General features: G+C 52.9%; 2 protein-coding genes across 3 annotated transcripts; one reads left to right on the forward strand and one right to left on the reverse strand.

Moving 5' to 3' along the window:
- On the forward strand, positions 1 to 2877 carry LOC111927380 (gallinacin-1-like). 2 transcript variants are annotated; one of them, XM_086875464.1, is made up of 4 exons: positions 1 to 59; positions 1415 to 1502; positions 2011 to 2119; positions 2635 to 2877. In XM_086875464.1, exons 2-4 carry the CDS (start codon positions 1445 to 1447, stop codon positions 2645 to 2647), a joined length of 180 nt encoding a protein of 59 aa, XP_086731590.1. In that variant the 5' UTR covers positions 1 to 59; positions 1415 to 1444; the 3' UTR covers positions 2648 to 2877. The 2 variants fall into 2 exon arrangements, 1 of the variants encoding a protein (XP_086731590.1); XR_015282645.1 differs by lacking the exons at positions 1 to 59; positions 1415 to 1502; positions 2635 to 2877 and adding an exon at positions 1070 to 1335 and having other exon boundaries at positions 2011 to 2047.
- An 11003-nt stretch (positions 2878 to 13880) lies between these two features.
- On the reverse strand, positions 13881 to 15968 carry LOC147654562 (uncharacterized). The gene is made up of 4 exons (XM_086875466.1): positions 15785 to 15968; positions 15317 to 15702; positions 14381 to 14468; positions 13881 to 14011 (listed from the first exon to the last, which is right to left on the reverse strand). Exons 2-4 carry the CDS (start codon positions 15572 to 15574, stop codon positions 13881 to 13883), a joined length of 477 nt encoding a protein of 158 aa, XP_086731592.1. The 5' UTR covers positions 15575 to 15702; positions 15785 to 15968.
- Between the last annotated feature and the right edge of the window lie 92 nt (positions 15969 to 16060).

The raw sequence follows: 16060 nt of genomic DNA on the forward strand, positions 1-16060 counted from the left end.
GTCCTGCAGGGTGGGAGCTGGGGGTCTTCTCCTCTCCACCCACCCGGACACAACTTGAGGTTAGAATGCCTTTCCTCTGCTAAGGCTGACCTTACCCTCTCTGGAAAATGCCTCCATCATCATGATTCATGAACATGTGTGTTCATAGTGAGTGGCTCTGGTTCTACTGATAAAGATTTCTCTATCCAAGGATACCACCCTGGCCAATTCCAATTTTCCAGATGGGTACAAAGCACTTGGCAGACATGCCAGGCTGTTGTTTATTGGCATTTGCTTCTATCCTGTTGTATTGGGTAACTTCATCCACCTCTCACTTCCTATGAAGATGCCTCTATCCTGCAACTGTCTTTCTCCAAAACACATGACATCACTGACAAAATATTTCAGATTTATCTCAGGGCCATGGCTTGGCAGCAAAACTCTGCCCAGTGATGGAGTAAGGAAGCAGAAGGCTCAAAAGAATATTTAATTTTCTGCCTTACTCAAAAAGCAGACTCATACATGCCAAAAACATAGACATTGAGTTATCTGGGGGTGTCCAGCCTGGAGAAGGGACTGGGGAGACCTTGAAGCCCCATCCAGTGCCCCAAGGAGATCCAAAAGAGCTGGAAAGGGACTTTGGGCCAGGGCCTGGAGTGACAGGAAACGGGAGAATGGCTTCAAACTGACAGGACAGGGTTACACCAGATATTGGGAAGAAATGCTTGGCTCTGAGGGTGATGAGGCCCTGGCACAGGTTACCCAGAGAAGCTGTGGATACTACATCACTAGAAGTGTTAAAGGCCAGGTTGGACAGGGCTTGGAGCAACCTGGGAGAGCAGAAGGTATCCCTGCCCATGGCAAGGGGTGGAATCTTACATGCTTTCAGGTCCCTTCCAACCCAAACCAGTCCAGAATGAATCTCTGGAAGAAGGACTCAGTTCCCCCAAGACTGCTCTGGTGCCTGTGCCCCCACCCCCAGTTCCTGTACCCATCCCAAGGATTTCCCAGCTGGCCCCACAGCCCGTTGCTGCTGTGCCATGGGTGTCACAAGAGGTGTTGCATGGGGACAACGGTGACATTGATTGCAACAGCCCCACGAGACACCTCAGCCCCTGTCCCTGCAGCAGGGAGGGAGCAGGGCCAGCCCCAGCACCCCCACACACACATGGGGCACTCCTGGGTTGGCCCAGGCCACTTGTGCCAGCAGCAACTGGGGCCTGTCCCACCCACCAGCACTGCTATAAATCCAGCCTGTTTGGGGCAAAGCAGCATTCCCTGGCCCCAAGGGCATCTGGACACAGCCATTCCTGGTGGGTTTGCTGCTGCCTCAACACCCTGACCTTCTCCAGGCAGGTGAGTGTGGGGTCTCTTTCCAGAATCCTGCCCTCACAGGGCCCTGCATGTTCCCACTGCCTTGGTGTCCCCTCTGCAGCCCTGTGAAGACCCAGGAGAGGCAGCAGCCATGAAGATCCTGTTCCTGCTCTTCCCCCTGATCCTCCTGCTGGTCCAGGGTGCTGCAGGTGAGAGGGAAGAGGGGAAATGGGAGAAAGTGTAAACCTGCACCAGGGGCAATTCAAAGTCCCTGGAAGTGACTGTGTTTGTGGGGGTGATGAGAAGATAAGAAGGGACTGAGGTGAAAGGGGTTTCTTGAAATGGACACCAATTTGGGCTGGAGAGAGCCCATGGAAACAGAATCCTGGCTTGTTCTGTGGGTCGGGGACGTGGAATGTTGTCTGCCAGCTGTGCTGAGATGGGAATGCAGCTGGGAGTCAGCATGGCCCTTCCTCGACCACACGTAGGTCCTTTCCACTCTCTGCTCAGGAGTGCCCTCACTTTAGGGCTACAGGGACCTTCCAGGTGAGAAACATTGCAGTTGGAGATTTGACTGGGAGGAGGTTGGAAATGAACCCTTGTCTTGGCCTGAAATGCACCAGCATCAGGAAGCATCAACCTGTCTATAGCCACTCTCAGCTCTCTCCGATTATTACTTTAATTGTTCTCTGTGTGTTTCCTTCCCCATGGGAACAGGCAGTGCAAATAGCTGCTGGAAACAACGGGGCTTCTGCACCAGGCGTATTTGCCCCCGGGGTACAAGTTTCGCGGGAAGATGCTCACCTGGCCTTGCGTGCTGCAAAAGGTAAGGAGCAGATCCTTGAGTGAAGAAAGATTTTCTTCCTTTTTTCTCAGAAAGATCTGTTACAGATTTCTTTTTTGAAAACCCATGATAAATACTCTCCTGAATTTATGCTTTGAGAGCCAGGCTCAAGAAGAAAGTGGAAAGTCCCTGTGGGTTTGATCACCTTTCATTGGGGCTTCAGGAACTCCAGGTCAGCCAGGACCTCCCCAGCCTCCTCTAGTTCTAGAGTGTTCATGTAGGATTTGCAGAGGATTAACCCAAGCCACAAAAGAAACTTTCACAGCCCTTGGGCAGCACTCAGGACATGATCCAGGTCCTGCTGCACCTGCACAGAGCTGGAGCCAGGGCTGCCAGCACTGAGATAGCCCAGGTCCAACCTGTCTGCACCAAGGACTGCACCTCACCTGCCCTGAGCCTGAGTCTGCTGCACCACACCCTGGGCATTGCAGGGCAGGGGGAGAGAGGGACAGGGAAAGTTACACCATGTGATGTGCTTCTTTGTTTTCTTCTTACAGTCGCTGGGCTTGAAACCCTGAAATTCCCAAGCAGGACTTGCCCCTCACTTCTGGCTGCTGGACCCATCTCCTGATGTCCCCTCGTGTGCCTGCCTGTGCCGTGCCCAGCTGGGGTGACAGCAGCAGTGGCAGCTGCTCCTGCTGGGTGCTGCTGGGCTGGAGCCCTGTGGTGCCAGCCCCGCTGTCTTTGGGGCAGGGGCTGCTTTTCCCAGCTTGAATAAAGACGAGCACTTTGGCATTGCAGGCCTGGGCCGTGTGTGCGTGTCCTGCTGCTGGAGGGCTGCTGTGCCTGCTGCCTCTGGGGGTGGCACTGGCCTGGTGGCAGCAGAAGGGCCTGGGGATGGTGCTGGGGCTGAGCAGTGGCTGTGTCCCTGGGGATGCTCCTGCCTGGCCCTGGTTTGGGGACGCTGAGCCTGGCAGTGCCTGCTGGGCCAGGCTGGCTGGGGTGCCTGTGCTGGAGCTGCCCTGCAGATTCTCCCTCCGGGGAGCAGGAACATTGTCCTGGTGTTCATAGGCCCAGATATCATTCTTTTAACAGGACACTATGCCCATGCCAGAAAGAAATGGGCTAGGAGCTGTGGACACAGTGGCAAAGCAGCATCCCTAAAATAGCCAGAGCTTTGTTACAAGTTCCCAGTGCCAATCCCAGCTGCAAAACCTGCAGCAGGATCCATTCCTTAAAGGGATGGCAGGAGGAAACTTTAGGGAGCATTGCACAGCCACCAGGAGAACTCACATGTGACTCATGACCTTGACAGGGATAAAAGAAATACTTGAAAAAAACTGTTTCCTGTGCTTTCTTTCATCTGCATTGTGTCTATATGGAATATTCAGTATCACAGCACAGCTTCACTTGTAAGTAGCATCACTTAAATCCTTCCTTTTTCCATACATTCAATTCATTAATATCTTTCCTGCTGCTCCTTGCAGCATCAGGAGAGGGAGAGCACAGAGGCCAGGCTGGAGTCCCCAGTAGCACAAAAATTCCTTTTCCTGTTGCTCCCCTTGCACCAGAGAAAAGGAGGCTCCAGTTTTCTCTTCTGACACCTCTGAGAAGGATTCCCAACCCAGGGCCTTGTGTCATCCCCCCTTGTGTAATGACCTTGTGGTACTGTGGTTTGTTGGGCACATCCAGGGACACAGGGACACATCCAGGGACACAGACCCTGCTCACTGGAAACCAGCACCCACCTGCTGCTCTGGCACAGAGGGGAACCTTTTCTGAGTCCCTTCAAGAAACCCTCCCAGTAAAACCCACCATCAGTAATGTGGGCAGGTGGTGCCTCTGCTTCTGCTGAGCATGCAGAATCCATCTGCCACATTTTTATGATTGCCACCTTGTCACTGTGACTTCACATCTCTGGGTTGGGCATGAGAAAAGGCCAAGAAGTTCCACTTGCAAATCCCCAGCACCTCCACCCTTGTAGTTCTGGGGGGACCAGATTGCTCTGCCAAACAACTGGAGAGGAAGTGCCAAATTGGGCACAGACCCTCCTGCCCAGCAAGGACTGTCACTTCTCCCAGTGGCATGGCTTGATGGCTGGCTTCAAACACACTGCATTCACAAGTGATGGCTGCATCCAGCTTGTATTGCTTCACCTTGGTTGGTATTAGGAGGAGACTCGGTTTTGTTGGATCACCTGGTTTATAGAACGTCATCTATCCTGGTGTTGCTCTCATTTTAGATGAAGAGTCACTAGAGAGAACCCTGCTTAACACTCTGACATGTCAGGTGCAAAGAGCTCTTGTCTAATAAGAAGTTCCTGAAGTGTCCAAAGGTGTTTTCCATATTGTGTGAGTTTTTGCATATCCCATGCCAATTAGTTATTCAATCAGAGGAGAGGAGACATAGCAAAAAGATGGGAGAAGAGGGAAAGGTTTCAGACAGACAGGGGGCAATGTTTGCTGGCATATTGGGAAGAGATTTTTTTTTCCTGGGAGGGTGATGAGGCCCTGCTGCAGGTTTCCCAGAGAAGCTGTGGCTGCTGCATCCCTGAAAGTGTCCAAGGCCAGGTTGGACAGGGCCTGGAGCAACCTGGGATAGTGGAAGGTATCCCTGTCTATGGCAGGATGCTGGAAAGAGATGAGCTCTCAAGTCCCTTCCACCTCAAGCCATTCTAGAGGTCATTATGTGAAAGAAGGATCCTGTGCTGGTGCCCACGCCCCCCAGTTCCTGTGCCCATCCCAAGGATTTCCCAGCTGGCCCCACAGCCCGTTGCTGCTGTGCCATGGGTGTCACAAGAGGTGTTGCATGGGGACAACGGTGACATTGATTGCAACAGCCCCACGAGGCACCTCAGCCCCTGCCCCTGCAGCAGGGAGAGAGCAGGGCCAGCCCCAGCTCCCCCACACACACGGGGCACTCCTGGGTTGGCCCAGGCCACTTGTGCCAGCAGCAACTGGGGCCTGTCCCACCCACCAGCACTGCTATAAATCCAGCCTGTTTGGGGCAAAGCAGCATTCCCTGGCCCCAAAGGCATCTGGACACAGCCATTCCTGGTGGGTTTGCTGCTGCCTCAACATCCTGACCTTCTCCAGGCAGGTGAGTGTGGGGTCTCTTTCCAAAATCCTGCCCACTCTGTGTCTCAGCTCAAAGACCAGGATGGCAGAGTCTCCTAAAGGACAAACTGCTGGAAATATCCAGGTGGAAAGTTTGGCCATCAGAGATTTTTTGGGAAAGAGAATAAAAGCTTTCATGTGAGTCTAAGAGACCAGAACATGTGGAAGCTGAAACTGAGGTTTCCCAAGTGCAGGATAGTCTGGTACAGAGGCTTGATGCTGCAGGAGAGACCCAGAACCTTCTTTGTTGGGGCAATGGGCAATTTTGTTAGGAAAGTAAGCAGATTCTTTTCCTTGAGCAGTATGGAGTTTTCCCATCATTTCAGGCTTTCAGAAATTCCACACATGGATTTCTGGGCACCAAGACATGTCCCTGCCCGCTGGCTGCTCCCTGGGTCAGTGATGGGGAATGTCCTTCCTGGGAATCCTGGGAATCCTCTGGGGTTGGGAATGGGCACTGCCAAGCTGAGCTGGGAGGACTTTTGTGATCCCTGGGAAGCAGAGAGGACTGGTCAGGGTGTTTGGGGTGTGTGTTTGATACACGAAGCCCAAAGAAGGAAAAGCCCTGTAGTTCCATACCTTTCAAAGGCCATTTTATCTCTGCATTTCCCAAATTTCACTGGCCATTTCTTTTGGTTTCACCCACAACAGTGGGTCCCAGATCTGCAGTCTGTGCTCTGGGAAAAGGTTTCAGAAGACCTGTGAGGAAGGCAATTGAATCAGCGCAGGTTATTGATTTCCCAGAGACTGAGACAGTGGAATACTGCCAAGGTTTGAAGGCTGGCACAGACATAAGAGTTGTTTTTAGAGAAAGGTAAAGGGAAGATGATCAGATGTGGTTGGATGCAGCCCCTCTGCCCTCACTGAGCCACAGAGCCCTGCAACACTGGCTCCTGCCCTGCCTGGGCTCCTGCATGTCCCCAGTTCCTTGGTGTCCCTTCTGCAGCTCTGTGAAGACCCAGGAGAGGCAGCAGCCATGAAGATCCTGTTCCTGCTCTTCCCCCTGATCCTCCTGTTGGCCCAGGGTGCTGCAGGTGAGAGGGAAGAGGGGAAATGGGAGAAAGTGTGAGCACCCAGCAGTGGGAATTCAAAGTCCTGGAAAATGACCCTGCTTGTGGGGGTGATAAGGATGTAACAGAGGACCCAGGTCAAAGGGGTTTCTCCAGTGACTTTCCACCTCAGCAATGATTTGCAGTGGAAAGAGCCTATGGAGACAGAATCTTGGCTTGTTCTGTAGGTCAGGAATGCTTTTACTTCCAGACTCCAAGCCTGTGCCCTGCTCTTCCTGTTTAGGAGCCTTTTGTGATGCACAGGGATGGCAGAGAGTCCCAGGGGTGTTCGGATGGTGGTGTTTGCTGGAGCACAATGGTGTCCCTTTCTTATCCATCAGCTTATTATTAATAATATCCAATATCATTATTATTGATGTAACTGTTTTGTGGGTGCTTTTGTCCATGCAAACAGGAAGTTCATCTGCATGCAGGCGCAGAGGGGGATTCTGCACCTTTGGGGGTTGCCGCTACCCCACAACACCCGTTGGAAGATGTTCAGCAGTCAGTGTGTGCTGCAAAAGGTAAGGAGCAGATCCCTGCCTAAAGAGTTTCCTCCTTTTTCCCCAGAGGGATCTGTAACTAATTTTTTCTAGCCAACACTTGACTAAATCTCTCCTGCTTTTATAATTAGTCTAAGAGCCCCAAAAGACATGAGAAAAGCCCTTGTGGGTTTTGGAGCTGCCCTGAGTGGGGCTGCAGGAGCCCCAGGAGAGACAGAGCCTCCCCACTCAACAAAGCCACTAAAGAGAAAAAATTCACAGCCCTTGGGCAGCACTCAGGACATGATCCAGGTCCTGCTGCACCTGCACAGAGCTGGAGCCAGGGCTGCCAGCACTGAGATAGCCCAGGTCCAACCTGTCTGCACCAAGGACTGCACCTCACCAGCCCTGAGCCTGAGGCTGCTGCACCACACCCTGGGCATTGCAGGGCAGGGGGACAGAGGGACGCGGAAAGTTACACCACGTGATGTGCTTGTTTGTTTTCTTCCCACAGTATCTGGGGTTAAAACCCTGAAATTCCTGCGAAGAACATCCCATTCACTGCTGGCTTCCTGATGTCCCCTCGTGTCCCTGCCTGTGCCGTGCCCAGCTGGGGTGACAGCAGCAGTGGCAGCTGCTCCTGCTGGCTGCTGCTGGGCTGGAGCCCTGTGGTGCCAGCCCCGCTGTCTTTGGGGCAGGGGCTGCTTTTCCCAGCTTGAATAAAGACGAGCACTTTGGCATTGCAGGCCTGGGCCGTGTGTGCGTGTCCTGCTGCTGGAGGGCTGCTGTGCCTGCTGCCTCTGGGGGTGGCACTGGCCTGGTGGCAGCACAAGGGCCTGGGGATGGTGCTGGGGCTGAGCAGTGGCTGTGTCCCTGGGGATGCTCCTGCCTGGCCCTGGTTTGGGGACGCTGAGCCTGGCAGTGCCTGCTGGGCCAGGCTGGCTGGGGTGCCTGTGCTGGAGCTGCCCTGCAAATGCTCCCTTTGGGTAACTGGGCCCCTTGTCCTGGTCCTGCTGTTTCTGGATGTCCCTTGTCCCCAACAGCCACAGTTTTGTGTGCATGGCCATGCTGGGGGCTGTCTCTGCCGAGCATGGCCATGCTTCCACCCCACCCATCCCAGATGTCCCGGATTCCCACCACACTGAGGACTGGGATCTCCATTTTCCCCATCTGCCCTGGGGCTGAGGTCTGCTGTGCAGTCCCTACTCAATTCCCTGCCTTCTTCCAGGCCCACAGCATCAACTCCTCTTTCAGCACACAGCCTCTGTCCTTTCCACTTCCCTTCTGGAGGATCCTGCAGACAGCCCCCAGAACACCTTAGCATGTCTTCAAGGGAAATAGATCACCCAGGCTGGCTGTACAGCTTCTCCAGAAGATGATCTTTCCAAAGGGTGCCTTTGGGCTACAACCTGAAAATGCCAATAAAAATCACCCAGCAGGGCAAAAGCCAGGTGTCTTCTCTGTCAGCTCAGACAAATTGATGTCACCACATTCTTCACTTCCAACACCCAGTGGTGTCAGCATTCCTGTGAGTGCAGACCCAACCCTGCAGAGTCAATTCATGTGTGCTGGGGCTGGCCCTGCTCCCTTCCTGCTGCAGGGGCAGGGGCTGAGGTGCCTCGTGGGGCTGTTGCAATCAATGTCACCGTTGTCCCCATGCAACACCTCTTGTGACACCCACAGCACTGCAGCAACGGGCTGTGGGGCCAGCTGGGAAACCCTTGGGATGGGCACAGGAACTGGGGTTGCAGACTTCAGCACCAGCCCAGTTCTGGTGAGAACTCCTTGCTGGGCAGGAGGGGTCTCTGCCACGTTCCCAAGTTAGCAGCTCCCTCTCCTGGCGTTTGGCAGAGCAATCTGGTTCCCCCAAACTGCAGAGCCTGAGTTTCTGAGGATTTGGCAGTGGAACCTGGTGTCTCAACATTTTTTCCTGGACAACCCTGAAATGTGAAGTCACAGTGGCAAGGTGACAATTACAAAAAATATGGGAAATGGATTCTGCATCCTCAGCAGAAACAAAGGGCCCAACTGCCCAGATGGTTTACTGGGAAGGTTTTTTGAAGTGAAGTGGGAAAGGTTCCGTTCTGTGCCAGATCAGCAGGTTGGTGATGGTTTCCAGTGAGAAGGGTCTGTGTCTGTGTCCCTGGATGTGCCCAACAAACCACAGCACCACATGGAGTTTTTACACAAGGCAGGATGACTCCAGACCTTGGATTGGGAATCCTTCTCAGAGGTGTCAGAAGAGGAAACTAAAACTTCCTTTTCTCTGGTGCATAGGGGAAACAGGGAAGGGAAATTTTGGGGTGGACATTGTGAACACTCAAGTGACTCCAGCCTGTGCTGCGTGCTCTCCTCTTGTATATGTTCCAGGGAGCAGCAGGTACAACACTAATGAACTAACTAGATAAAAAAATAGAGGGTTTAAGTCATGCTACAGTAAAACTGTGCTATGGATGTTGAATTTTCCTGTAAACAGAATGAAGATGAAAGAAGAAAGAACCCAAACCTTTCAGTATTATTTTGCCTCTACTGAGATGATGAGTCACATGAGATTTTTCTTGGTGGCTGTGCTACTGAAGCATTCCTCACTGCCCCATTCCTTTAAGGAATGGCTTCTGCTGCAGGATTTGCAGCTGGGACTAGAGCTTGTAACAAAGCTCAGTTTATTTTAGGGATGAGGTTTTGTCCCTATCACCACAGTTCCTATTGCATATCTTTCTGAGTCCACAGCACTGTGCACAGCAGTGGAGAGGAGGAGGAGAAGGGCGGAAGGGAAATCCTGCTTCACCATCAGAATCCTGCCTTGTGCTGGGATAGAGACATCAGATATGTTGGGGAGTCTCTGCCGAAGGCTGCTGAGGGGAGACCCTGAGTGTGTCCCAATCAAGTGCCATAAAAATCACCAGAAAACTTCCCCTTGATGTTGGAGAGAGGGGACATTGGCAGTCCAGGGACATGAGGACAGCCATAGGCTGGGTCTGCTGCCCTGCCCAGCCCAGCCCAGAGCTGCTGCTGGAGATGTAGGGACACACCAGCATCTCCCAGAGCTCTGCAGAGCCCAGGTGGCCTCGGCACAGAGGGCAAGGCCCTGCCTGGGCTCCGGCCAGTCTCGAGTGTGCCCAGCCAACAACCAGATAGAGAGGGGGCTCCCCAGGTGTGCACAATGAACACACAAACAAGATGTGTAGCTTGAGATTCCCAACTGGAGCCATGTCCTGCTCCATTTGGGCATATGAGACATCCCTGCAGAGAACTCAGTGAGCTCTTTTCCCACCCAGCAGCCAGACAGTGCCTCCCTTGGGCTCATCCTCACCTGTGCTGAGCACCCCCCAAAAGCAAGGACCATCACCCACCTCAAAGGAAGTGACAGCGAAGTAGGGCACTGAGAAAAGAAAGAAGTCTGGGCCTATAAAAAGAAGGATCAGGTTTCTGCTTCACAGTAGGGAGCATCTGCAGGGCAGCTCCAGCACAGGCACCCCAGCCAGCCTGGCCCAGCAGGCACTGCCAGGCTCAGCATCCCCAAACCAGGGCCAGGCAGGAGCATCCCCAGGGACACAGCCTCTGCTCAGCCCCAGCACCATCCCCAGGCCCTTCTGCTGCCACCAGGCCAGTGCCAACCCCAGAGGCAGCAGGCACAGCAGCCCTCCAGCAGCAGGACACACACACACGGCCCAGGCCTGCAATGCCGAAGTGCTCGTCTTTATTCAAGCTGGGAAAAGCAGCCCCTGCCCCAAAGACAGCGGGGCTGGCACCACAGGGCTCCAGCCCAGCAGCAGCCAGCAGGAGCAGCTGCCACTGCTGCTGTCACCCCAGCTGGGCACGGCACAGGCAGGGACGGGAGGGGACATCAGGAGATGGGTCCAGCAGCCAGAAGTGAGGGGATGTCCTGCTTGGGAATTTCAGGGTCTCAACCCCAAACACTGTAAGAAGATAGGAAACAAGCACATCACCTATTGTAACTTTTCTTTCCCCTCTTTCTCCCTCTTCCCCTGCAACAAAAACAATCAGAGGAAGATAACACCCGACCTACAGAGGCCATCTCCAGCTGTCACAGATATCAGGAGAGAGGATCCTGTGCCTCACACTATTCCAGGGACAGCCTTCTCATTTGTGCAACAGAGCTGCAGTCTCTGCCCTGACAGTGAGCAAACCTTGTGGGGCTAAAGGAGTGTAGGGCAGAACTGCTTGACCTGGGGCATCTTCAGAACTACTCAGAGCAGGTCCAAATCCAAAAGGACTTTCCCTTCCTTTCCCTGGCTTTTGCCTCTGAGTATGAATGCGTGAATGTGTGAAGTAGGAACTGGCTTGAAAGACAATAATAACTTTATCCATGACCAACTTACGGTTTGCAGCAGTGACTCAGTGCTGAACAAACTCCCACGAATTTATAGGGGAAACGACAGCCCCCCACAGCACAGAATCCTCCTCTTCGGATGCACTTTTCATGTTTTCCTGCTGCCATGGAAAATCATGCACAGGAAAAGAGTTTAAAATATAGTCTGGGAGAAGAGTGTGTGACTGCACTTTTCCCTCTTCCCCTCTCACCTGCAGCACTCGGGATCAACAGGAGGAACAAGGGGAAGAGCAGGAACAGGATCTTCATGGCTGACACTTCTCCCAGGACTTCAAGGGGTTGCAGAGTGGACACTCCAAAGGTCTTGGACATTACAGCACACAGTAATGTTATAAATTGCAGAAGGACTAGCATAAGTGGCTTGTTCCAAACAATGGGTCTCAGGTATGTACTTTTAGGATTTCCTGGGAGCAGCTGGGGAAGAGTTGGCCTGTTGGGCAATTCCCATCATCTTATTCTCTATGAATTCTCTATGAACTCTTTTAAGGGATATGTGGGACAAGTAATGCCTGATGCTTGAACTAGTGGCCAAATCAGAATTCAAACACTTGTGGAAAACAACCAGAATATCTGCTCTTGGAATCTGTGTTCCCTTAATCCTTTTGCATCCAACACTTCTGTCTTGAGGAGAAATACATGATTCTGGTGAGACAGAGCCAAGGGTGGAACAAGACAGATTTTCAAATGCAGATGAAACATGTTGCTGCTGCTTTTATTCTCACGCTTCTGCCTCTCCTTCTCCAAAAGACAAAGCAGAGTTTGCCTGCCAGGTGCTGCTCATGTCAACACTCAACACAAAGCTCATAGTCAAAAAAGAATTGGGAAATACCTAGGTTCTGGAGTTGAGGGAAATGGATGTCCCTGGAGATGCCCAAAACTCGGTGAAGGAGGTTCCTGCCTATCACTACGGTCAAGAGAATCATAGAATGGTTTGGGATGAAGGGACCCCTTATAGCTTAATTAGTTCCAACCCCCTTTAAAATGAGCAAGTTCAGCTACATCACAGAATCATAGTTTGGTTGTGGACAAAAAAATCTTTCCATATTAATAGAAGCGGGAAAGAACGGAAAATCTCTGTACTCCTGTTATAATAGCATCTCCCAATTTTATCCAGCACAGTCTCTAGGCACCCAAGAAAAAGAAACCTCAGGGACTTCTCTCCAACCTCTGGATATATTTCCAGTCAAAGATGAAGACAAGAAAGCCAGGTTTACTTCCAGCATATTCTGAACTCTGATAATTACTGAATTTTCTACTGAATCATAGAAAAAAATAATGGTCTTTTTAAAAAAGCTCAAAGGGCCTCCATTGTCCACAAGGACACTTCCAACAGTTTGTAAATTATAAAGTGTCAGGAGCAGAAGACAGGGGGATAATGCAGAGCTGTCCTCAAAAAGTCCCACAGCCACCTACCTGATGAGGGTCTTGGTCCCCAGGCTGCAACAGAAATCTCTGTGTCCAGATGCCCTTGGGGCCAGGGAATGCTGCTTTGCCCCAAACAGGCTGGATTTATAGCAGTGCTGGTGGGTGGGACAGGCCCCTGTTGCTGCTGGCACAAGTGGCCTGGGCCAACCCAGGAGTGCCCCATGTGTGTGTGGGGGTGCTGGGGCTGGCCCTGCTCCCTCCCTGCTGCAGGGGCAGGGGCTGAGGTGCCTCGTGGGGCTGTTGCAATCAATGTCACCGTTGTCCCCATGCAACACCTCTTGTGACACCCATGGCACAGCAGCAACGGGCTGTGGGGCCAGCTGGGAAACCCTTGGGATGGGCACAGGAACTGGGGGGTGTGGGCACAAGCATATCTGGGACTGGCAGCAGCAGAGGAGGGATCCCAATTCCCCAGAGGGAGAATCTGCAGGACAGCTCCAGCACAGGCACCCCAGCCAGCCTGGCCCAGCAGGCACTGCCAGGCTCAGCGTCCCCAAACCAGGGCCAGGCAGGAGCATCCCCAGGGACACAGCCACTGTTCAGCCCCAGCACCATCCCCAGGCCTTGTGCTGCCACCAGGCCAGTGCCACCCCCAGAGGCAGCAGGCACAGCAGCCCTCCAGCAGCAGGACACGCACACACGGCCCAGGCCTGCAATGCCAAAGTGCTCGTCTTTATTCAAGCTGGGAAAAGCAGCCCCTGCCTCAAAGACAGTGGGGCTGGCACCACAGGGCTCCAGCCCAGCAGCACCCAGCAGGAGCAGCTGCCACTGCTGCTGTCACCCCAGCTGGGCACGGCACAGGCAGGGATGGGAGGGGACATCAAGAGGGGATTTTCAGGAGCCAGAAGCGAATGGGATGTTCTTCTCAGGAATTTCAGGGTTTCAACCCCACAAACTATAGGAAGAAAACAAAGAAGCACATCATGTGGTGTAACTTTCCCCATCCCTCTCTCCCCCTGCCCTGCAATGCCCAGGGTGTGGTGCAGCAGACTCAGGCTCAGGGCAGGTGAGGTGCAGTCCCTGGTGCAGACAGGTTGGACCTGGGCTATCTCAGTGCTGGCAGCCCTGGCTCCAGCTCTGTGCAGGTGCAGCAGGACCTGGATCATGTCCTGAGTGCTGCCCAAGGACAGAGGAGGCTTCACTCTTTGTTGAGTGGTTGAATCCTCTGCAAAGTCTGAATGAGGTTCTGGGGGCTGGAGGAGACTGGGGAGGCCTTGGCTGACCTGGGGCTGCTGCAGCCCCACTCAGGGCAGCTCCAAGCACCTTCTCTTCCCTCCCTTCAGCTCTGCCTTGGAGCCTGAAGGGTGCTGAGCCTTTTGCTATTCAGGGGTCTTTAAACAGCTTCTGCCAAGACAGCAGCTTTTGTCATTCCAAAACTTACTTTTTGCAGCAATAGGAGAACCTGGAACATCGTCCATTGATGACAAAGGGGAATCTGCAAGTCAGAAATCCACAGTACCCCTCTGATTTCTCACATTCTTCCTTATTTGTTGGAGACGAGGGGGACCCTGCAGAAGGAGGAAAGACTCAAAGTGAGTGTAGCATAACTGTTAAAAATGTATCTGGTTCCAGAGGAACCAGTGCTGGCTCTGAGTCCCAGTCCTGTGTGGGAACTGAGCACCAAACCCAACATCTTAAACTCTTCACTCAGAGTTCTTTTCTTCTACAGCAAGATGTGCATGTGGAGAAAGGCAGAGGGAAAGAGTAACATGAGCTACAGGAGTTGCTGTGCTGCATCCTCAGCTGCCCAGATCTTCCTCACAGCAAGTGCCTCTGAAATGTTATCAATACCTGAGAATTGTGGTCGCTTACCAGGAGCTGGAATACCCCAGTGACAGGGGTTCACACCTCAGCCATCTCCCCTCTGTCCCTCTCACCTGCAGCACCGTGGACCAACAGGAGGAAGAAGGGGAAGAGCAGGTAGAGGATCCGCATGGCTGATGCCTGTCCTGGGTCTTCTTGGGGCTGCAGAGGGGACACACCAAGAACCAAAGCAGGGTCAAGGATTCAGGGGAATCTTTGTGCCTGGAGAGGCCAAGCTAAATGAAATCTTATCCAATGCACTTCATCCCCCCAGCCAGCCCAATGCTGGATCCTCAAATATCCTGCACTATCTCCTCTGCTTTCCTGAAGTCAGTAAAGTCTTCCCAGCTCACTTGGGACTGTGTCTATTCCTAGTTGTGATTATTCCCAGGATTCCCATCAATCCCACTGCCCATCCCTGTGCAGCACTGACCCAGGAAGAAACAAGAGGGCAGGGAAGTGTCTTGGTGGCCCAGAAGTGACTCCCCAGTGACCCACCTGATGAAGGTGTTGGCTCAGAGCACACCAAAGCAGAAATGGTATGTAATAAACCCACCAGGAAATGCTTGTGTGAAGAGTCCAGTTCAGGGAATCTCCCTCTGCCCCAAACAGGCTGGATTTATAGCAGTGCTGGTGGGTGGGACAGGCCCCAGTTGCTGCTGGCACAAGTGGTCTGGGCCAACCCAGGAGTGCCCCATGTGTGTGTGGGGGTGCTGGGGCTGGCCCTGCTCCCTCCCTGCTGCAGGGGCAGGGGCTGAGGTGCCTCGTGGGGCTGTTGCAATCAATGTCACCGTTGTCCCCATGCAACACCTCTTGTGACACCCACGGCACAGCAGCAACGGGCTGTGGGGCCAGCTGGGAAATCCTTGGGATGGGCACAGGAACTGGGGTTGTGGGCACAGGCACCAGAGCAGTCCTAGGGGAGCAGAATCCTTCTTGCATAGGCTTACAGGATCCCCTCTGCAATCATGAGGGTTTGAAGTGATGTAAAAGTTCATCTCATTCCTCACCTTGCCATGGACAGGGACACCTTCCACTATCCCAGGTTTCTCCAAGCCCTGTCCAACCTGGCCTTGGACACTTTCAGGGATGCAGCAGCCACAGCTTCTCTGGGAAACCTGCACCAGGGCCTCATCACCCTCACAGGAAAAAAAAATCTCTTCCCAATATGCCAGCAAACATTGTCCCCTGTCTGTCTGAAACCTTTCCCTCTTCTCCCATCTTTTTCCTATGTCTCGTCTCCTCTGATTGTAAGAACCAATTGGCATGGGATATGCAAAAACTCACACAATATGGAAAACACCTTTGGACACTTCAGGAACATCTTATTAGACAAGAGCTCTTTGCACCTGACATGTCAGAGTGTTAAGCAGGGTTCTCTCTAGCGACTCTTCATCTAAAATGAGAGCAACACCAGGATAGATGGCGTTCTATAAACCAGGTGATCCAACAAAACCGAGTCTCCTCCTAATACCAACCAAGGTGAAGCAATACAAGCTGGATGCAGCCATCACTTGTGAATGCAGTGTGTTTGAAGCCAGCCATCAAGCCATGCCACTGGGAGAAGTGACAGTCCTTGCTGGGCAGGAGGGTCTGTGTCCAATTTGGCACTTCCTCTCCAGGTGTTTGGCAGAGCAATCTGGTCCCCCCAGAACTACAAGGATGGAGGTGCTGGGGATTTGCAAGTGGAACTTCTTGGCCTTTTCTCATGCACAGCCCAGAGATGTGAAGTCACAGTGACAAGGTGGCAATCA

This window comes from Cyanistes caeruleus, chromosome 2, assembly GCF_971803275.1.
Source record: "Cyanistes caeruleus chromosome 2, bCyaCae1.hap1.1, whole genome shotgun sequence".
In the NCBI taxonomy this organism is placed as follows: Eukaryota; Metazoa; Chordata; class Aves; order Passeriformes; family Paridae; genus Cyanistes; species Cyanistes caeruleus.